Consider the following 22,910-nt stretch of genomic DNA (forward strand, 5'->3'; position numbering starts at 1 on the left):
TGGTCATTTCTAAGATTTCCCAATGTAAACTTTGACTCTATTAACGAGACTCAAATCTATTAGCCCTCTGAGAAATACAAAATCAAAAAAAATTTTGACTCCAAAAATACAAAGACAGCAAAGATAAACATAAATACATTTGACAGGAAATATAAGGGGTTAGAAGAGCAAATTAAACAACCCTCCAGGAAGCAACCAACCAAATCCAGAATGTGGAACATTCCACAGGACAAATGACTCAACTTCTCTAACAAATCAAGGGCATAACAGAAGAGTCAGAAGGGAAGGGGAACTTGTATAGAATAAAAGAGACTTAAGAGACATAACGACCAAATAAGTTTGGATTCTGACTTCAATAACCCTATGGTAGAAAGATACATTTTGAGACTATTGGGGAAAAAGTGAACGTGGACCAGATATACTACAAAATTATTGTTTATTATGTGAGGTGTCAAATGGCATGGTATTTATGTTTCAGATCTCAGAGATGTATGCTGAAGTATTTTGGGTGAAATGACATGATATCTGGGATTTGCTATAAAATATTCTAGTCCAAAAAAATGGGAATGGTGGGGGGACACAACAGGACTGGCAAAATGATGATAATTGTTGGAGCTGGATGATGGATACCAGAGGGGTTCATTATCATTCTCTTTCCTTTTGGGTGTGTTTGAAAAGCATAAAAGATGCAAATAAAAGCGGCAATAGTCATCTCTGATGATTTATGCTAACTAGATTAAACACAGAAGAAGAAATCATTTATCCCCAAAAATTAATTTTGGTAAAAATCCTGTGGAAATGGTCAGTGAGATAAATCCTGTTCTTCAGTCCATCTCCATTCTTGGCTCCCTTATCCCAGTCCTAGGTAAACCCAATTCTTCAGATAACACAAGTTACATGGGGGCAGCTTCAGATTTACATATTCTCATTGGCTTCTCTCAGTTCAAGCATCATAAGAAGTGAGTTCTAACAGTCCTCATGAGAATAATGCAGGCATGGTATGACAGGTCTTAAAGTAAAACTTGTCCTTAATTAAAACCGTTGACCTGGGCTGGCCTGGTGGCATAGTGGCTAAGTTTGTGCACTACGCTTCAGTGGCCCAGGGTTCACAGGGTTGGAGCCCGGGCGCGGACATACACCCCACTCATGAAGCCATACTTGGAGGCATCCCATGTACAAAGCAGAGGAAGATTGGCACAGATGTTAGCTCAGGGCCAATCTTCCTCACAAAAAAAAATAAAAAAAACAAACTAACTAAAAACTGCTGACCAGCCAATAACGTCTTCCCACATCTTAGAGATTTCTGTCTATATTTAAAAGGAGGGGGGCCGGCCCGGTGGCGCAAGCGGTTAAGTGCGCACGCTCTGCTGTGGTGGCCTGGGGTTCGCTGTTTCAGATCCCAGGTGCGCACTGATACACCGCTTGTTAAGCCATGCTGTGGCGGCGTCCCACGTAAAGTAGAGGAAGATGGGCATGGATGTTAGCCCAGGGCCAGTCTTCTTCAGCAAAAAAGAGGAGGATTGGCATCGGATGTTAGCTCAGGGCTGGTCTTCCTCACCAAAAAAAAAAATATATAAACTTCCTCACCCTACAAAATGTTTAAAAAAAAAATCAAAAATTAGTCATAAACAATACAAAAGTCTTATTTTTTTAGAGGTGGATTTATTCAAATAGGGCAAAGCTTTTCTGAATAAAAGTGAGCTATAACTGTGAGATAATTTTATGTTACTACATTATTCTGTTATTTTGATCCAATCCAATGTTTTCAAACTATGCTCTGCAGGGCTCTAGAGATTCCAGAAACATGCTTGAAAGGCACTAAGGGGGGGAGTAACAGAGAGAACAAGACAGAGTAGAAATGCAGGCCCATAACCCCACTTCAACCAGAGCAATGGGCTATATCTCTTACACACTGAGCTTCTATGTAAGTTTTCTTTTGGAGAAAAAAATAGATAAAAGTTCAGCTTCCTGAAAAGGGGCAGGGGGATAATTTTCAACAACTGTTTCAATATTTCCTTAATTTTTTTTTAAATAGTTTATTTACATGTCAAAAAGAGTCTCTGAGGTTTTCCAAACTAAATGTTTTAACTGCCCCTCCCAAAAATACAATGTCCCATTGCAAAAACAGTATGACATTAAGAAAGAAAAGGCGGGGCCGGGCCCATGGCATAGTAGTTAAGTTTGGCACGTTCTTAACCACGTTTGGCACGTTCGAACCCATTCTCAGCGGCCCGGGTTGGCAGGTTTGGATCCCAGGCGTAGACCTACACGACTCGTCAGTAGCCATGCTGCGGTGGTGACCCACATACAAAATAGAGGAAGACTGGCAAAGATGTTAGCTCAGGGCTAATCCTCCTCAGCAAAAAAAAAGAAAGAAAGAAAGAAAAGGCAGAAACCAAACCAAAAAAAATCCAAAACAAGTTAGCAGATATTTTTGGGATCTCAGAAAATTTAATCTAGCTATCTTCAGTATGACACTTAAGGGGAATATAATCTTTTACAATCTATAATTATAAAACATTATCAAACATATGTGGAATGAATACCTATTTTTGGTTTAGGCTGGTTTCTTTTTTATTTTTCTTCCCATCAGCACCTTTTTTCCCTCTTCCTCTTGATAACAGAACCTTTCTTTTGAATCAAGCCCCACTCATAATTCAAGTGGGGCAGACCTCACCTCATTTGTCCCATTTCTACATGGCTATTCTTTAAACCCTTGGCCAGTCCAAGGATTCCATCCTCCTGGCTACTAGGGTTATTTAGCAATGAGCATGTAACCCAAACCAGGCTAACCAGAGTTTTCTCTAAAATTAAACCTACAGGATCTGGGAAAGAGCACGTTTCTCTTCCTCTGTAATAATGAGCTGTAAGACCCATGTAAGCCTGGAGCTGAGGAGAGCCATATTTCCTGCCACACTGAGAAACATGCCTGAACCAACAAAGAGGGAAAAAGAGTTTAGAGATGGAGAGGGAGTTAAAGCCTGCTAATGTGGTTTAAGTTTCTGGAATCAGCTACACGCCTGAAGCCACGCTCCCTCCAGACTTTTCAGTTACTTGAGCCAATAATATCTTTTGTTGTTGTTGTTGTTGCTTAAGTTGATATGAGTTTCTATGACTGCAACCAAAAGAGCCCTGATTAATACAATACATGAGAAAATCAAAGGAGATGTTCCAATGTATCTGTAGCATTTATCTACATAATTCTCATTATCCACACTTACTTTGAGGAAGCAGTCACTTGACCCAGTGGCTAAGAGAAGGTGATGACTGTTGTTGGTGAAGTGGCAGCAATTGACTTGCTCTGAGTGCTCATCATAGGTATGTACTAGTTCCCCAGTCACAGAATTCCAAATCTAAAGAGACCAGAAAAAATAAAATTTACAGCCACCCCTTTTCTTCAAAGGGAGAACAGAGGGGCAAAGCAAATGTGAGCTGCTTTGTGGGTGCTATCCATCCTGTTTTCCAGATTTTCCCAGTCAGACATGATGCTAATGAATACCTCCCCCTTCCCCAAAATATGCCAGTATTTTGCCAGGATGTTTTTTAAAAAAATTATGTGCAAGTCTATACATATGTCTTTCTACAGCAATAATTAGAATTTCATGAAAACATTACATTCTTCAAGGGCAAGATTTCACATGTTCATATGAACGACAGCAGGCAGAGAAGTGATAAAAAGAGGATGGAATAATGGACTTCAGATCAGAACGATTAAGTCCAAGACCTGTCTCTACCATTTATAATCCATATGTCCCTGGTCAAGTCCTTAATTTACCTGCATCTCAGTTCCCTCCTCTCTAAAATGGGGATACTTATACTTGGTCCTACACAATGCATGGTATCAAATGAGATAAAGGACATGATAAGTGTTCTGCTGACTTCAAGGTATCAATAAATAAGTAAAGGCAGATGCTCAGTAAAAAAAATAAAGGCTTTACATTCTGAGAGAAACCTAGCTTTCAACACTGGCTCCATTAGTTATTAGTTAATACGAGCTTGGGCAAATGACTTCAGCTCTGAATCTGCTTCCTCAACTGTAAAATGGGATCAATATCTACTCTGTAAGTTATAGTGAGAAATTGATAATGTAATTTAAGAAAGTTTATAGTATAAAACCTTGAGCAGTATTAAGTTCTCAATAAAAAGTAATCATCATTCTGGGGCCGCCCCGGTGGCGCAAGCGGTTAAGTGCGCGCGCTCCGCTGCGGCGGCCCGGGGTTCGCTGGTTCGGATCCCGGGCGCGCACCGACGCACTGCTTGGCAAGCCATGCTGTAGCGGCATCCCATATAAAGTGGAGGAAGATGGGCACAGATGTTAGCCCAGGGCCGTCTTCCTCAGCAAAAAAAGAGGAGGATTGGCGGGTGTTAGCACAGGGCTGATCTCCTCACAAAAAAAAAAAAAAAAAAAAGTAATCATCATTCTACTTACTATGTAAGACAACTAAGCAGTCTGTTCCATCTAACAACAAACAAAAGAAATAAATTACCTAATGAATCTTCACTGGGATTGTGACTTTTTAGAGATACTACTGTCCCTCCCAGAGCATTTTCTTTTCATCTTATCAAAGCACTCCCCAGAGGTCCAAAAAGTTTATTTTATTTTGAAGTTCTTTAACAGGTACTTCTGCCTCTTGCTTTAAATTCTGAGTTCTTAGAAAACAGAAACTTGGTATCATTTCTTTTGGCTCCATGTAGCTCTGACTTTGCAACTGCTCAAAGCGGCAAACTCCAAGTCAGACTTAAAGTAGAGGCTACAGAGTGAATTAACTGGTTGGTTGTAAAACCATCTAGAGAGTCCATCTATCACAAAGTAGATTTTCCAAGGTCTCAGTTTAGTCTGGACACTCCAGAGCCCTCTTCAAGTGGGTAAAAACTCCAGAAAAACTCCCAAGCCAATTTTCTTGCTCCTGGGTCCACTAAGGCCCACCCCACCTAGCCAGATTTAGCACTCCACAACCCCTTTGAAAAAAGCCTGAAGTGAGGTTTCCCCTCCATTTATTAGATAAAACATTCCCTTAGACTTCAGTTTCTCTCAAATTCCATATAAATGCTCTGGCTAAAAGCCAAATTTAGGGACAAGAGACAAGAAAGAATAATTAACAAAGATAAAAATTACCCTGTGTTTATTCCTCCTGTTTACTTTTTACATTAGTAACCGAATTGTTAGTTTGTTCATCCATCTGGTCTTGCACTCAATATAAGCCAGATCATAAAGGTAAAAAAATCTGGGTTACATTCCACAAATTATAGATTTTACAATAGGAATCCAATCTCAGACAATAATTGCAGCAACACTTCCAATCACAGTGCACTCAAAGATTTCAACTGATATTTAACCCATAGACCTGTCACTAAATGGCAGGCAAATTCATTAATTTATAATTGCTTTTCCCAGGTGCCAGGTAACTATCTCAGGCTGACCAACCTAGGCATTTTTGCTGGTGCTTAAAAATAAAGGATTTTCAGGGGCCAGCCACATGGGCTAGTGGTTAAGTTCAGCACATTCTGCTTTGGTGGTCCAGGTTCAGTTCCCGGGTGTGGACCTACACCACTTGTCGGCAGCCATGCTATGGCAGCAACCCATACATACAAACAAACCATACATACAACATACAAAATAGAAGAAGACTAGCACAAATGTTAGCCCAGGGTGAATCTTCCTCAGCAAAAAAAAAGAGGAATATTGGCAACAGATGTTAGCTCAGGGTGAATCTTGCTCAGCAAAAAAAATAAACAATAAATAAATTAAAAAATAAAGAATTTTCAGACAACATTAATTTACAGTGGATAAAATCTGGCTTGGCTCAAGTTAGTACAACAACAGGCAAGAGTTCTTTAACCCTAGTTACCCTAGTCCCTCTATTATGGAAAAAAAAAATGAATTCTGTGGTGATTACAACTCAAGAGGAAAATATTTTCCCTACCTTCACTTTTTTATCCACTGAGCAGGTTGCTATAAATCTGTCATCTGTAGAGAAGGCACAGCAAAGCACTTCATCCTCATGAGCCTTGATTTCTAGAAGTTTCTCTCCGGTTTCAGCTTTGAACACCTGCACAAGCAACAATAAAATCATTTTACTATAAACCACTTAACCATTTTTTTTTTTTTTCACTTAACCATTTTAATCACTACATTTTACAACAGAAATGAACCTTGGCAAAATCACTCCAAAAATCAGAATTTCTGTCATAATTCGTGTGACTTAAACAGAAAACTATCGATTATTAAATGTTTGTAATATCAATAAAAAGAACTGACAGAGTATAGCTTCAGTTATCCAGAATGGTTTGGCAAATTCTTAAAATCAAATAGAAAACATTTCATTCGGGCCGGCCCCGTGGCTTAGCGGTTAAGTGCGTGCGCTCCGCTGCTGGCGGCCCGGGTTCGGATCCCGGGTGCGCACCAACACACCGCTTCTCCGGCCATGCTGAGGCCGCGTCCCACATACAGCAACTAGAAGGATGTGCAGCTATGACATACAACTGTCTACTGGGGCTTTGGGGGAATAAATAAATAAATTAAATTATTGAAAAAAAAAAAAAAAAGGGGGCCAGCCCGGTGGCGCAAGCGGTTGGGTGCGCGCGCTCCGCTGCGGCGGCCCGGGGTTCGCTGGTTCGGATCCCGGGCGCGCACCAACGCACTGCTTGGTAAGCCATGCTGTAGCGGCGTCCCATATAAAGTGGAGGAAGATAGGCACCGATGTTAGCCCAGGGCCGTCTTCCTCAGCAAAAAAAGAGGAGGATTGGCGGATGTTAGCTCAGGGCTGATCTCCTCACAAAAAAAAAAAAAAAAAAAGAAAACATTTCATTCAACATGCTTTCTTTCTGGGGTTCAAAAGCAAAAATTAGTAAAATTAGTAATAAAGTATACATGTAGAAACAAGGTTTACAGTCATAATCTTGTAAAGACTGAAGTTACCCTAAATATAAAAGTTTTGGGCCGGCCCCGTGGCTTAGCAGTTAAGTGCGCACGCTCCGCTACTGGTGGCCCAGGTTAGGATCCCGGGTGCGCACCGACGCACCACTTCTCTCGCCATGCTGAGGCCGTGTCCCACATACAGCAACTAGAAGGATGTGCAGCTATGACATACAACTATCTACTGGGGCTTTGGGGGGAAAAATAAATAAATAAAAAATTTTTAAAAATAAATAAATAAATAAAAGTTTTAACTAATTTGATACTGTTTCCTCCAAAACCAAAAGGTAGTGCACAAATTTAAAGAAAAGCACTCATCAGTGCCAGCCCAGTGGCATAGTGGTTAAGTTCACGTGCTCTACTTTGGCGGCCCAGAGTTTACAAGTTCAGATCCCGGGTGTGGACCTACACACTGCTCATCAAGCCATGCTATGGTGGCGTCCCATATAAAGTAGAGGAAGACAGGCACGTTTGTTAGCTCAGGGCCAATCATCCTCAGCAAAAAGAGGAGGCTTGGCAACACACGTTAGCTCAGGGCTAATCTTCCTCACCAAAAAAAAAAAGAAAAGAAAAGAAAAGCACTCACGTTTTCTGAAAACAAATGAGAACTTGTTTTTTTTGTGTGTGTGGGGAAGATCAGTCCTGAGCTAACATCCACTGCCAATCCTCCTCCTTTTTATCCTCAAAGCCCCAGTAGATAGTTGTATGTCATAGTTGCACAGCCTTCTAGTTGCTGTATGTGGGACCCGGCCTCAGCATGTCCAGAGAAGCAGTGCGTTGGTGTGCGCCCGGGATCCGAACCCGGGCCGCCAGCAGCGGAGCGCGCGCACTTAACCGCTAAGCCACGGGGCCAGCCCCAAATGAGAACTTAAAGGAAATTCCTTCAAGCACCTTAGGAAACAAGCTAATCCAATTCCTATTTATAGTCAGAAATCTATGCTTCAGCCTGTGATAAAATAGGTATTTTACTTAATCACTGTTTTTCAATCAGACTACAAAATCCTTGTGTCTTTTAACAATCATCTTTCCTCATTAACCTTAGGTGGCACATGGATGACGGTAACTGACTAGCAGGGTAAAAGGCCCTTATATGTCACTTGGCAAGTTTAGAACTATGAAAACACACAACTATATCTTTTAAATCTCTAGAGAAAGCTTTGATAAAATGTTCAAGAGATTTAGATTTCTCCATTTCCAATGTGGAATTTTCTTGAATTTTAGGATTTAAATATATTCTAATATGCACAGTAGTGGGTACATGCCTCTTTCAACTTTTCTCAAGAGATATGTTTTACCTGCAAGGTTTTATCAGCACCACAGGAAGCTATTCTTTGACCATCCTCAGAAAAGCAAGCATGGTAAACAGCATCTGTATGGGGGCGGACAACTAAGCGGGAGAGATTCTTGATGTTTTTTTTGTTTCTAAATACAAGGAAAAAATGAACAGAAACCGAATAAATGAGAGTAAGAGTAAGTATTTTCTTTCAGTAATAAACTGTCTTTTAACATAGTCATGTTCCCCAAAATATAAAATTCTTAAAATTAAATTATCAACATGTAAACAACAGCACAGATCACCTGAAGAGAAAAAGCATTTTAAGAGAAATGCTACCCTATATCAAGCAACCTGTCATGTATTATAAATGTCACTGAGTTGGAAGAAATCTAGTTAGTCAAATATATGTCACTTGGACACATTAATAATGATAACATGTGCAGAGAAAACATTATGTAAAGATATCCTCAAAAAAATCTCCCTTTTTTAAAAAGAAAGAAGCCATAGCAAAATGAAGCTCATTTCCTAACTAAAGTATGACACTACACCTACCATTATGATGATGTTCTTTAAAACTGCTCTTCTCTAATTACAATTATACAGATATTGAGCAAAAAAGATAAAGCAATGTCATTTTCTTTGTTCCTTAATTTACTGAACACTGACTATTCCACTAGTATAGGTATTACATTATTTCTCATGGGCTAAAGGGTAAAGGAATGTAATGTATACTTAAAATGGGGAAAGTATTAGAACAGTGTCAGAATTTCATAGACAGACACCCTGGTCACTTTGAGCACAAGTAAATATGTAAAACAGTATTGTGCTTATTTTAAGAGTCAAAGGCTAGGAGTCAGATAAACCTAAAGGGCAACCCCACTTCTACTACTTATTAGGTGCGTAAACTTAGGCAAATTACTTAACCTAATAAGTTTCCTTTTCCTTGTATGTAACATGGGAGTAATGATACCTCCTCTAAACAATGCCTGGCACATAAAGATGCCACTGTTGTTATTCTTTAAAAAAATTAACCACACACAAGACAAACCAAATGAAAAAAAAAGGGAACACAGAGGTAAATCAGACTCAGGCCTTGCCTAGAAAGTATTACACTTTACTAGAAACAATAAAACAGACAAGCATAATATAAGAACTACAGTGAGGAGAACCTGGAAGAAAGATAAGTTACTTGCAAAGTTTAGAGGATTCGATTAAGAAAAGACTCTTTCTTTCCCCTTGATCTACCTACTCAATTCCCTAGACAAAGCTCAGAAAGTGACCTGTCACAATGATGGGCATGTAGTAGAGGGCCAAAAGTATTAGATAGATAACAAAGGAATGCATAAACAAATGATTTCTTTGAAAGCCAAAACTCTGATAAGTAAGCTTATACCAACCTAAACTCTTCCATAGGGGAAAAAAAAGCTTTCTAGTACTGAAAAATAAAGCATTCTTTGAATTTGACCTGGTCAAACCCAGTTAAAAAATACGGCTATGAATGACTAACCAATCTATGAGAGAACATCACAGTACAAATGCAGTTGACAGAATGGAAAAAAAGAAACAACAAGAAAAAGTAAAAATAACAAACTCAACAGTTCATAAGAAACAAGAACTAAACCTCTGCCCATTGAATAGCAGACCAAGCATTACAATTCTATTTCAGCCACTAATTAAAACATGAATTCAGTCAATCTTCCACAAATTTCTATCGTATACCAACTATATGGACCAGGCAAAATGCTAAATGCTATTCTTAATAACAACAACTAATATTTACTGGGCACTTTCTATGATGTAGGTACTATTCTAAGAACTCTATGTATGTGTTTATGTTTGTATACACACACACACTCATTTAATCCTCACAACAGTGCAAAAGAAGTCGAATAACTTTCCCCTAACAATACACAACTAAAAAATAGCAGAGTTGGGATTCAACTCAGGTAGTCTAGAGCCAGAGTCTGCTATTTTAACCTCCAAACTATTCTATACTACAGAACGCATGGACTACTATGGGAGAACAACAAGTAAACAATCACCATAAAATGAGACAATACTATGATATGGGGTAAACAAGAATTCTGGAATATAGACAGATATAACCCAGCCTCAATGAGTGAGGTGGCTACTTCCAGGGAGAGTTAAACCTCTTCCCAAGAAAGTGCTAAAGAATGGTTAACTCTGGGAAGTGGGAAGGTGAGGAAAGATGGGGAGTCTTTGACTTCTCCTTTTACATCTCTCTAATATTGTTCGATGTTTTTTATAAATCAGGAACGTGGATTACTTTAAAATAAAAATAAGATCAATAAAAAACTAAATTTTAATTTTAAATAACATTTTTTTTAAAAACTCTCTCCTTTATGGAAACTTCCCAGAACTCCTCACCCATCCAAGTTAATTACCCACTTCTCAGTTCTATCTCTATTTTATACATACTTCTGTTGCACTCATTACATTATATTGTAATCATTTGCTTAAACTTCTTTCTTCACTACTAGATTGAGAGCTCCTTGGGGAGAGCCTTAGCACCTAGTAACAGTGTTTAACACGTCAGAGAAACTCAAATGTTTGTTAAACTAAACTATATTAGGGGAATCACCCATGGCAACCTGACCTTATGGAAAGAAGGTCCAGGGCTACAAAGATCACAGACATCAACCTAGAGTCCAATTACACATGTGATAAGATGACCATTCATACTTATTATTTCTAGCTATTAAAGCATGTCATCAAATAGAAGGAGCACAGAAAATAAAGCTAGACACATCCAGGGTTTAAATCTCATTCAGCAAGCCACATGAGCTTAGTCAAGTCTCAACCTCTCTGTGGTTCAATTTTCTCATTTGTAAAATAGGGCAAATAATATTTACTTCATAAGGTTATTTTGAAGATAAAATGAATAACATATGTGAGCATACAGTATAAAACGGGCATTAAAAAATGGTAGTTTACCCTTTCCACTTACTAATTGATAAGATTAAGGTAAGAGTAAAACTGAATGGCCTCTTTTAGGAGTTAGAAGAATCAAGACTCAGTGGAAGTTTAACAAGGGCTATGTGCAAAGCAAAGTGCTAATCACTTTATATCCAGTATCTCATTTAAATCTTCACAAAAACAGTACTTACCTCAAAGGATTGTTGTCTCTATTGTACATATGACAAAGGAGAGTAACCTGTAACTTGCTCAAAATCACAAAACTATTAGGTTTTAGAACTGAGTCTGTAGCTTCAAACTACAAAGGTTTGTAGCTTCAAAGCCCTTGTTCTTCACTACTATACTATATTACAATAAGTAAAGCATTTGGCATTAATATTTAGGATGACTTGTCAAAATGCCTTATAGGCAAGCATCTGTTTCCAGGGACTCTTTGAAAACATATATTTCTCTTATGCTTACTTCTCTAGAAATTTTCATTAAGTAAGAATGCTTATTAAAAGTTCCAGCCCTTTCCAAAGTAGTTAAATCTTTCTGGCATGAACTTATTCACTACCTGAAAATACTGACATAGTTGGCACTCTGCTCCCTTTGGTTTCTCTCCTATCCTACTTACACCCACTCCAGGTAAAGCATTCCGTTATCCACCTCCTGCTTGGCCTGCAGCTTAGCTTGCCGATAAACTTCTGAAGTTTCCGGTTCACAGAGACCCAGTTGTACAATATTAGGAAATGGCTGTCGTCCAAGAAGATGTCCATTTAAAGATAAAAACTCCTGGAAATTCTCACAGACTGAACAATCCTGTGAACAAACCGAAATCTCTTAGAAACATAACCAGAGCCAAGATCTGACATTTTTCTTTTTCTGTGATCTTGTCACTTTAAAGGCTTAAATGAGATATTCTCTATATGAGCTAAAACTAAATAGCCAACCATTAGGTAACAAATATATAGTGACCCTCTTCAGACTTTTAAACATAGGGTAAAACACCTCATTATCAAAGAACTATTTTTGTAACACATTCTTTTCTAAAAAAAACCACTAAACACTTTACTTCAACTTTAATCCTCAATCCTATCCACATTCCCAGGAAGGTAGGAAGCAAAATAATGAGAATAATCAAAGAGCAAAGTAAGGAAATTATCTCTCCTCGCCCCCTCTATTCTTCTCATCCCCACTATTAAGCCTAGAATGAAATGTCAAAATGAGATGTCCTTTAAGAACTTATTGTTCATACTAATATATACCTTTGTATCCAATATATGCCTGTATTCCATGAACTCATGAATCAGATGAGCAGGGCCTACGAGTTCCGTTTTTGCTTTAATCCAATCCAAGGAAAACATTAAAGCACAAAGTTCCTTTAAAAAAAAAAAGTAAGACCAAGAGCACTGTTAAAGAGATCAAAGAATTTTAAGTTTACCGTCATTATCCTACCACTACTGAGTGAAACTTCACAAATGTCTAGAACTTAAGGACAAAAAGGAAGCCAAGGAAAAAGAACACAGGGCTGGCCCCGTGGCTTAGCGGTTAAGTGCTCGCGCTCTGCTACTGGCCGCCCAGGTTCGGATCCCGGGCGCGCACCGACGCACCACTTCTCCGGCCATGCTGAGGCGGCGTCCCACGTACAGCAACTAGAAGGATGTGCAACTATGACATACAACTATCTACTGGGGCTTTGGGGGGAAAAAAAAAAAGGAGGAGGATTCGCAATAGATGTTAGCTCAGAGCTGGTCTTCCTCGGCAAAAAGAGGAGGATTAGCATGGGTGTTAGCTCAGGGCTGATCTTCCTCACAAAAAAAAAAAAAAAAAAGAAAAAGAACACATCATCAATAGTTCCAAAGAAACATAAAACGGACCTCACACCTTAACTCAAAATAAATTTGAGTTGGATTAAAGACTTAAATATAAAATAGAAAACTTCAAAAAATACTGGAAGATATGGGTAAATATTTTTGCAACCCTGGGGTGAAAGAAATTTTTGTAGGGGCCAGCCCCATGGCATAGTGGTTAAGTGCGCATGCTCCACTGCTGGCAGCCCGGGTTCGGATTCTGGGCACACATCGATGCACCACTTGTCGGGCCATGCTGTGGTGGCGTCCCACATAAAGTGGAGGAAGATCGGCACGGATGTTAGCCCAGGGCCAGTCTTCCTCAGCAAAAAGAGGAGGATTGGCATGGATGTTAGCTCAGGGCTGATCTTCCTCACAAAAAAAAAAGAAAAAAGAAAAAAAAAATTTTTGTAAACATGACACCAAAGCAAAATACCAAAAAGAAAAATAGTGGTGCATTTACATTAAATCTCAAACACATTTAACACATTAAATCTTTTTTTTAATTTTTATTTATTTATTTTTTCCCCCAAAGCCCCAGTAGATAGTTGTATGTCATAGTTGCACAGCCTTCTGGTTGCTGTATGTGGGACGCAGCCTCAGCATGGCGGGAGAAGCGGTGCGTCGGTGCACGCCCAGGATCCGAACCCGGGTCGCCAGCAGCGGAGCGCACGCACTTAACCGCTAAGCCATGGGGCTGGCCCTAAATCTTCAATATAGTAGAAAACAATATAAATAAAATTTAAGACAAAAAATAAACCAGGAAAAAATATTTATTTACAACACACATGATAGATGAGGGCTTAATATTTTTTTTTATAGAAAATTATAATAAAATATTAATAAAAAGATAAACATCCCAATAGAAAAATAGGTTAAGTCAATGGACAAGAGCCAATTCACAAAATAAAACGTACAAATGGCCAAAAATCTTACCAGTAACCAAAGTGAAACAACCAAGATTTACTATTTTTAATATAAGATTTCTAAAGACTAAAAGGAATGATGATTAGCTGGAATCAGAGGAAACGAAAACTCTCATACACTCTTGGTAGTGATGTAAATCAGAGTACTCTTCTGGACAACAGTCTGGCAATCTGTATTAAAATTCAAACTGTACACATCATTTGATCCATAAATTACACTTATAAATATGCGTCCTAAGAAAATAATCAGATGAGTGTTCTTAAGCAATCTAATTGTCCATCAATCAATTGGCCAATCATGAGGTCGCTATACAACGAAACAGTACGCAGCTTTAAAAATTGTTACTCGGGGGCCAGCCCTGTGGCTTAGCGGTGAAGTGCGCGCGCTCTGCTGCTAGTGGTCCGGGTTCAGATCCCGGGCGTGCAGCGACGCACCGCTTGTCGGGCCATGCTGAGGGGGCGTCCCACATACAGCAACTAGAAGGGTGTGCAACTATAACATACAACTATCTACTGGGGCTTTGGGGAAAAAAAAGGAGGAGGATTGGCAATAGATGTTAGCTCAGAGCCGGTCTTCCTCAGCAAAAAGAGGAGGATTGGCATGGATGTTAGCTCAGGGCTGATCTTCCTCACCAAAAAAAAAACAATTGTCACTCTGTAAATTCACATAAAAAGATGTCCATGAAACATAATTAAGTGGAAAAAAACTATAAGATTCTTTCTATTATGATCCCATTTTGGTTTTAAAGAACAAGAGTGTATATCTGAGCAGCAAAATGATCTAGAAAATTATACACAAAAGCATTGGCAATGTCTGTGATCTTCGTTTTCTTTTTTGTTTTTTTCTTAAATTTATCCAAGGAAAATAAACCGTTATCTTCAAAAGTCAGGGAAAAAAGGCTAAAAAGTGAAAAGAAACTAAATCCTGCCACACTATCACACATATAAAAAGTTTTAAAAAGACATGTTGACCCAGTAATTCCACTTGAAGGAATTTTCAAAGGAAATAATATAGGTGCAAAGACAAATAAAAATGTTCATTACAGCATCATAAGGACAAAAAAACTGAAAACAACCTAAATATTCAACACAAAGTTTGGTTAAGGGAATTAGGGCACAGATATTTTATTGAAATATCTTCATTCCAATATAGATTATTAAATGTAAACTATATTTTGCTACGTAAAAACCACAAGGTACAACAAAACACCATTTTTGTAACCAAAAGTTAATGTACCTAAGCATAGAAAAATTACTCAAAGTACATATGGTTTTCCAAAATGTTATCATTTTGAGTAGTTAGTTGGGAGTCATGACTTTAAATATCATCTATGTGCTGCTGATTCTTAAATTTTCTTTAGTCCATAATTTTCCCCAGAAATCCAGATTCATATGTCCAACTAAGTACTCAGTATTTCCAGTCAGATGTCTTAATATGTATATCAGACTTAATATATTCAAAATGAGTTCCTAACCTCCCCTTCACCCCTGAAAATACTTGTTCTACCCACAGACTTCCCCATGTCAGTTCATGGCAACTCTAATCTTTCTGTTGCACAAGCCTGGACTATTCTTTGACTCTTTTTCTCTTATAATGCACATCAAATCCGTCAGCGAATCATGATGATTCTACCCCTATATCATCACTTTCTTTCTCCTTCCATGCTTTTTTTCTTCAAATGAGCGCTTACCACCTCCTGACAAAGTATAAATTTATTTGTCCACTGTCGGTCTCCCTGCAAGAACATAAGCTCAATGAGAGCAGGGATTTGGTGCCCGTAGTACAACCCCATAATGAAGAACAATACCAGTACATAACAGGCATTCAATAAATATTTGCTGAATGAAGATATACTTTCCCACCCTCCATTTCCTCTCAAAACTTAAAAACAAATCCATACTGCCCATAAAGGAAAGCTACTGGTAAGAACAGAGTGAATTTTTAGGTGGTTCATTTATTGCAGTTACTAAGGTAACTTTTTAAATTCCTGCAGGTAAAAACAGTAACAAAAACAAAAATACTTACATAGACTATAATCCTATTTTTACTAATAAAGGAAATTCTAAACATAAAAGTAGTGAGCTATAAGAAAATAATTTTTAAATGGGTCATCTTACTTTGTGCATATTGGCACTGGCCATGTGATAGGCCAGAAAGCTGTACCAATACATGCAGTCTTCCTGATCTGGTGAAAGAGTACGTAGCTTGTGATGTCTCTGGAACTGAGTGACTATCTTCTTATGAAGATCCTAAAACCCAAAGGAAATATCTCAGAGGACAAAAAGTATTTCATAACCTAAGGATCACAGTAACTCCAGCTTCCAAAGCTATTTAAGAATGTATAGAGAATCTCCCCACAAGATACTTATTACAAAAGTAAAAAATAGTAACTTTACAGGAGAGAAACTGTCAGATACCACTTTAACCAAGTGATCGATGTTAACATCACTGATAATGAGACACATCAATACCCTGATATGATGCACTGAGAAGGACACAACTCACTTCTGTGGTATTCTTGCCAAAAATACATAACCTCGATCTAGCCAGGAGAAAACTGACAAACCCAAACTAAGGGGCATTGTACAAAATAACTAGCTAGTACTCTTCAAAAGTGACCATGAAAGATAAAGAAAGCTGAGGAATTTTCATAGATCTGAGGAAACTAAGAAAACATGACAATTATATGCAACACGGGATCCTGAATTGGATCTGGACCACAAAAAGGACATTAGTGGGAAAGCTGGAGAAATTCAAATAAAGTCTGTGGATTAGTTAACAGTAGTGTATCAATGTTAATTTTCTGGCTTTGATAACTGTAATTACGTAAGATGTTAACATTGGGGGAAGCTAGGTGAAGAATATAAGCACAGAAACTCTATGTACTATTTTGCAACTCTTCTGTAAGCCTAAAATTATTTCAAAACAAAAAGTTTAAAAAAAATATACAGAGGTGCAAATACCTGAAGCTGGCTGCGATTCTTCTCTGTAAGGAAATCTATTTGAAGATCATGTAAATAATAACGAAATGATTTTCCATTCCGATCACAGAATAAGAGAGACTTATTAACAAACTCCTGCAGTATGTCTTCAACTTCTTCAGTTTCCATGTCCCAGAGAATACATAACACCTAGGAATCATTTTAAGCATTTAATGTGCCACCAAAGTACAATGACCCGGACTGCAGACAAGGTGTTAACACAAAAAAAATCATATCTTAAAGCCTTGAATAAGAACATCTCCATTTCATAAGAAGAAGCTCAACTATTCCTCAAGATAGCAGAGAGAGAGAAAGAAATCACATGCTTTTCCAGCTTCACTAGAATCGCTGAGAAATAGGTAACTTGTCTGAGTTCAACACTGAGCCCTTGATGGAGACTAAAAGCAGTGGGACTTCAACACCCTCCACCCCACCACCTCCGGCACACAGGTCTTATCCTTCCAATATCCTCCGTAACAATATCCTCAGCACTATATCAAAGGTTACATGCCATCAATACCCAATGACAAGGATTGTTGGTCCTTCTATTACCTTTGTAGGCACCTTAATATCCTTCTGAAGGATGGAAAGGTCTGTGTAATAATCTTTGATGTCTTCTCTGAGCATTTCAACACTTATAGACATGGCTTCATCCAGAGCCTCATAATCATAAGATGAAGATTTCCTTATCCTCTTAAATTGCTTATTCTGAAGTTGCCTGAGGTAGTACTCCCAGCGGTTGGGAAAATCACGTAAAAGTGCACCAATTAAAGACACTACAAGAGGAGAACCTAAAAAAAAAACAAAGTCACCATGTTAATACCGTCTCATTTCAAAATTACCATTAAGTTAAGAATCAATTTATTCTTAAACAATTTCTGCTTCATGTCATCCAAAGCCTTAAAATATTTATAACTCCTGGATTCACTTTAGGTATTTATACTAAGGAAGTCATTAGAAATAAGAGATATTTCATTTAAGAATATTTATCATAGCATTATTTAAAATGGTGAAAAATCTTACTAACAGAGAAATGACTGAACAAAGTATATCGCAATATCATGCCATTGGTAAATTTTTTTCAAAAGATATTTAACGACATAGGAAAATGCTCAAGATTTGTTACATAAAAAGGATAAGACTTGAAATTATGTATACCACTATAATCTCAATATTTTTTTCAAACTTTTACATGTCCTAAAAGACTGGAAAAAACACTCTCATGGTACTAATAATTATCAGATTATGGATAATTTCTATTTTTTTCTTTACAGATTCACACATTTTTTTTAAATGTTTCAAAATGGACATGCATCGCCTTTATAGCAAATACAAATCAAGTATTTTCCTAAGTTTAAAATATTTTTGGAAGTCAATTAACTCAAAGCTAAGTATATATTTGATGAAAACAAAGACAGACAAACAAGAAGGTATTTCCAAGCATTAACGATAGAAGAAGTAATCTTAAGAGTTGATAGAATTGACTATATAAAATTTTAAATTTCTGTATGTCAAGAAAATACTACAGGGGCCAGCCCTGTGGCGCAGCAGTTAAGTGCGCATGCTCCGCTGCTAGCAGCCCGGGTTCAGATCCCACGCGTGCACCAAGGCACCGCTTGTCAGGCCATGCTGTGGCAGCGTCCCATATAAAGTGGAGGAAGATAGGCACAGATGTTAGCCCAGGACCAGTCTTCCTCAGCAAAAAAAACAGGAGGATTGGCATGGATGTTAGCTCAGGGCTGACCTTCCTCACAAAAAAAAAAAAGAAAGAAAGAAAATACTACAAATAAAATTAAAGGTACACAAAAACTGGGGAAAAATATTTCCAAAATATGACAAAGGGCTAACAGCTTCAATAGTTAGAGTGCTTCAAAATTAATTAACAATACTTATATCACAAAAGAAAAGTGAATCAAGGATAATTTCTTAAAATGCAAATATTTAATAAACAAGTAAAGTTTAACTTCACTAATAAAAAATGCAAATTAAGAACACAACAGTTTTTCTTTATCAAATTGGAACACTATTTTTACAAAAGCCCAACCAAAAAAATTTTAAAACTCTGATTCTCACTATATTTTTTATTTTATTTTTTTTGTGTGTGAGGAAGATCAGCCCTGAGCTAACATCCATGCTAATCCTCCTCTGTTTGCTGAGGAAGACCGGCTCTGAGCTAACATCTATTGCCAATCCTCCTCCTTTTTTTTTTTTACCCCCAAAGCCCCAGTAGATAGTTGTATGTCATAGTTGCACATCCTAGTTGCTGTATGTGGGACGCGGCCTCAGCACGGCTGGAGAAGCCGTGCATTGGTGCGCGCCCGGGATCCGAACCCGGGCCGCCAGTAGCAGAGCGCACGCACTTACCTGCTAAGCCACGGGGCCGGCCCGATATTTTTTATTCTTTGACAGCAGGGCTCATGCCTTCATCTCATCCCTCCCACTAACATATTGTGAGTGTTTGTTAAATATTATTTTAACACATGAATGAATACCAAAATACCATTATCCATTTAGGGTATCAGAGAAGAACCTAAAATATTAAATATTCTAGTAGTTTTTAGAGGTTCAAGTGCTAAACTGTCATATTCATTTACAAAGGGGTAAATTAATATCTCTATAACCATCTCATACACAAAATAAATAACTATACCTTTACATTCTTTTATAATACTGTGAGCTTGTTCTGGTAAATCTGCTTTCTTCATATTAACAAAAAGGGATAAAATTTCAAGTCCTTTTTCTTTTCCTAAGCCACTCTCCACAGGGACTAAGTATTTAAGACCTGCAAAATCACAAGACATAATAAGTAATTTGCTATGCCACATATTTAAATGTAATCGAATTAAAACATAAAGGTACTAAAAAAGCAAATAAATAATCCTTACCCATTACTGAGTCTGTAACACTCTTGTCTCTGGTTGTGAGAAGAATCTGACACTGATTGTCAAAAGCTTTTAATACCCAAGGATCCCAAATATCATCCAAGATCAACAAAGACCTAACAAAAAAAACTGTATTGAGTCACTAATAACATTTATTTTAAGCCTCTTTTATAAAAAGAGAATGCCATTAAAATTTATAAAATAAAAAAAAAAAAATAGGTGTCTACTTCATGGTTCTTCTTTTCTTTGCTATATCCCTTTCACAATATACTGATTCAAATAAGGGGGAAAAAAATTAGAGACTTTTCTCTCCTCCCAGCCCAAATCAATGCATATAAAGTTACAGGACCTATAAAAAGAGGACTGCCATATACCACATAAGTAGTAGAAATCAGTTACCTAGTGCCTAAAAAGAACTGACCAAGTAATGGGATTTTTCCAATTCAGTCTTCAAGCACCAACAGCAAAACAGAATGGGCTTCGGTTAGCATTAGAATGAATCATAGAACAATAATGATATTTGACCACTTTTTACCTAAAAAACTAGCAATTTTATATGTTCCAAGCTTATAGAATACACTAGCAAGAATATTACTTTTCATTTGGTACACTAGTGGAGTTTTTTCCATCCAAGAAATCAGTTTGTTTATTCATAATGGCAAAGAACCTCTGTGCCAATTCCCACTTGCTCTCCAAAAACTTTTTTAAACTCACCAGAACAAATGGAGAAAAAATGCAACTAAAACCTGATAGCATAATTATACACTAGCGTTTTTATCTGAAGGGCACACTACTTCTGTACACTACAAAAAAAGACTCTAGGTACATACACAGGTTGAAAAATTATAAAAGCATAAACCAAAATGATACTGAGAGAAAAACAAAATGACTGGCTTTATCAGCCATGGTCTAATACATCTGAGAATGGTAACAATATTGTCCTAAATAGAAATCACTTTTATTTTTGCAAAGAAAGGAAGAAGGACTAGAGGGAAGTTACTGAGCAAGAAAAGAGGGAATGGTTAGTAGTCTCAATCCCCATTTCCCCTAGGAAAATGGACACCAGTGACTATCAAGGAGAGGAGGAGATAATAGAGGGATCTGGAGGAGAAAGAAGCTGGCCCTCTGTAGTGAGTATTCATCATAATCACCTAGCAGGCTTTTTCCAAAAATTATTCCTCTCACCTAATATTCTGGTATTAATCCCCTTACCAATTTGAGAATCACTGCCATATCAGCATTGATTATTACTATTATTATTACTGTTACACATGAGAGTGTACTGCATCCTCAGGTGCATTGAGGCATTAAAAAAAAAAGGTTAGAGCCATTACCTAATTCTCATCCAATTTACTGTTATACTCCCAAGGAATGCATCTTTGTACTCGGAGCACTTGACCCAGAACTGAGCAAAACACTCAATGTTGATTAAACGAACAAATGAAAGAATGGCTGCTAGATCACGGAAATCAAACTGTTGACTGAATCCCAGGTTATACTCTTGACACAAGCAGCAACTAAGCTGTTGCCTCCTTCTAGCTAAGGAAAATTGTGAAACAGCTGATAGTGCCTGGCACATAATTATAATGGTATTTATTGAACGAATTAATTAACTATTGAAATAAAAAATAAAACAAACCCTTGAAGTACATGGAAGCAGCAGAAGTACTTGTACCCAAAAACGAAAACAACACAATAGAAAGGTCCCATTAAATAAATAATCCTTCCTGACTCAGTCTTTTACCAGCCTACACTTATTCTGTCTCTTACTCTACGTTTTTTTGTGTGTGTGTGTGAGGAAGATTAGTCCTGAGCTAACATCCATGCTAATCCTCCTCTTTTCGCTGAGGAAGACCGGCTCTGAGCTAACATCTATTGCCAATCCTCCTCCTTTTTCTTCCCCAAAGCCCCAGCAGATAGTTGTATGTCATAGTTGCACATCCTTCTAGTTGCTGTATGTGGGATGCGGCCTCAGCATGGCCGGAGAAGCGGTGCGTCGGTGCACGCCCAGGATCTGAACCCGGGCCACCAGTAGTGGAGCGCGAGCGCACTTAACCGCTAAGCCACGGGGCCGGCCCTCTTATTCTACGTTAATCCATTAGAAATAATGGATTCAAGGTAAGAAGCTTGCATTTTCTAGCAGAGACCACTCAACAACTCACCTACTTAAGAAAAATTTCTTCAGAGCCTACAATGGTACATAAGAGATGATGTGGTAGATAAGATGCAAAGAAGAGAGATGTAGCCATTTTTAGGCAGCCACTTTTTTTTTAATATGAGAGAGAGAACAGCAGGAAAGCAAAGGTTCTTTCTTAGATCCTCTACTAAACAGCAAGAAAAGCATATAATGTTCTCAAGATATCAGTAGTTAAGTTTAATTGGGACTTCATACACCAACTAAATTTGACCATCTGTACCTTGGGTGTTTGCGCAGCATCAGAATGCGGAGACGGTCTTTAGCCTCTTCAATATTAAGTGGAAGCCTCTGGGAGAAACTCTCATCCTGATCCAACCGTGTGCAAAGATTCTGCAGTTTCATCAGAAGCCCAGATTTGTCTTGTTTCCCAACTGAAACCCAATGCACACCCCCTGGGAAACAACCTGGTGAGGAAAAGAATAATAAACTTAAGGCCTTTGAACAGGAGTCCTCCTTTGAAAGATTTCACTGATAAGCAGCAGATTTGTCTCAATCTGCAATCTCATCACATTCTTCAACTTCTCTTCATTCAGGGTATAAATTTTGCTTGTAGGGTATTATTGAGCTTTATAGCCTGAACCTACTAAGAAAAGTTGAAGATGTAAAGAAATTGAAGTTTGGAGAAAATCTGTTGCTTATCAGTAAAATCTTACCAAACAAAATTTCACAGTCTTTGTCCTATGTCATCAATAATCACTACACAGCATAGCTTTTCAACCTAAGCACTCTGGACATTTTGGGTCAGATCATTCTTTGTTGTGAGGGACTGTCCTGTGCACTGTAGGATGTTTAACAGTCTCCTTGGCCTCTATCCACTAGATGCTACTAGCATTCCTTTCCCCAGTATGACAACGAAAAAGGTGTCCATTGTCAAATTTTCCCATGGGGGATGACTGAGAACCACTGATGTCCAGGAATGCATAACTCACTCCTTATGGTTCTCATACAGAGACTTCAAGAAA

General features: G+C 38.0%; 1 protein-coding gene across 4 annotated transcripts in view; it reads right to left on the reverse strand.

Moving 5' to 3' along the window:
* The window catches only part of APAF1 (apoptotic peptidase activating factor 1), a 79,907-nt gene that overhangs the window by 40,019 nt on the left and 16,978 nt on the right, over positions 1–22,910 (reverse strand). For 3 of the 4 annotated variants that reach the window (XM_058568590.1, XM_058568591.1, XM_058568592.1), the window contains 11 exons: positions 22,169–22,352; positions 19,755–19,867; positions 19,520–19,651; positions 17,422–17,660; positions 16,852–17,019; positions 16,006–16,137; positions 12,377–12,490; positions 11,746–11,930; positions 8,212–8,338; positions 5,925–6,050; positions 3,222–3,353 (listed from right to left, as the gene is read on the reverse strand). In XM_058568590.1, coding sequence (XP_058424573.1) covers positions 3,222–3,353; positions 5,925–6,050; positions 8,212–8,338; positions 11,746–11,930; positions 12,377–12,490; positions 16,006–16,137; positions 16,852–17,019; positions 17,422–17,660; positions 19,520–19,651; positions 19,755–19,867; positions 22,169–22,352 — 1,652 coding nt within the window. Of the gene's footprint in view, positions 1–1,436; positions 1,589–3,221; positions 3,354–5,924; positions 6,051–8,211; positions 8,339–11,745; positions 11,931–12,376; positions 12,491–16,005; positions 16,138–16,851; positions 17,020–17,421; positions 17,661–19,519; positions 19,652–19,754; positions 19,868–22,168; positions 22,353–22,910 lie in introns of those variants that run through there. The other variant, XM_058568593.1, reaches the window with a different exon arrangement.

This window comes from Diceros bicornis, chromosome 25 (assembly GCF_020826845.1).
Source record: "Diceros bicornis minor isolate mBicDic1 chromosome 25, mDicBic1.mat.cur, whole genome shotgun sequence".
Classification (NCBI taxonomy): domain Eukaryota; kingdom Metazoa; phylum Chordata; class Mammalia; order Perissodactyla; family Rhinocerotidae; genus Diceros; species Diceros bicornis.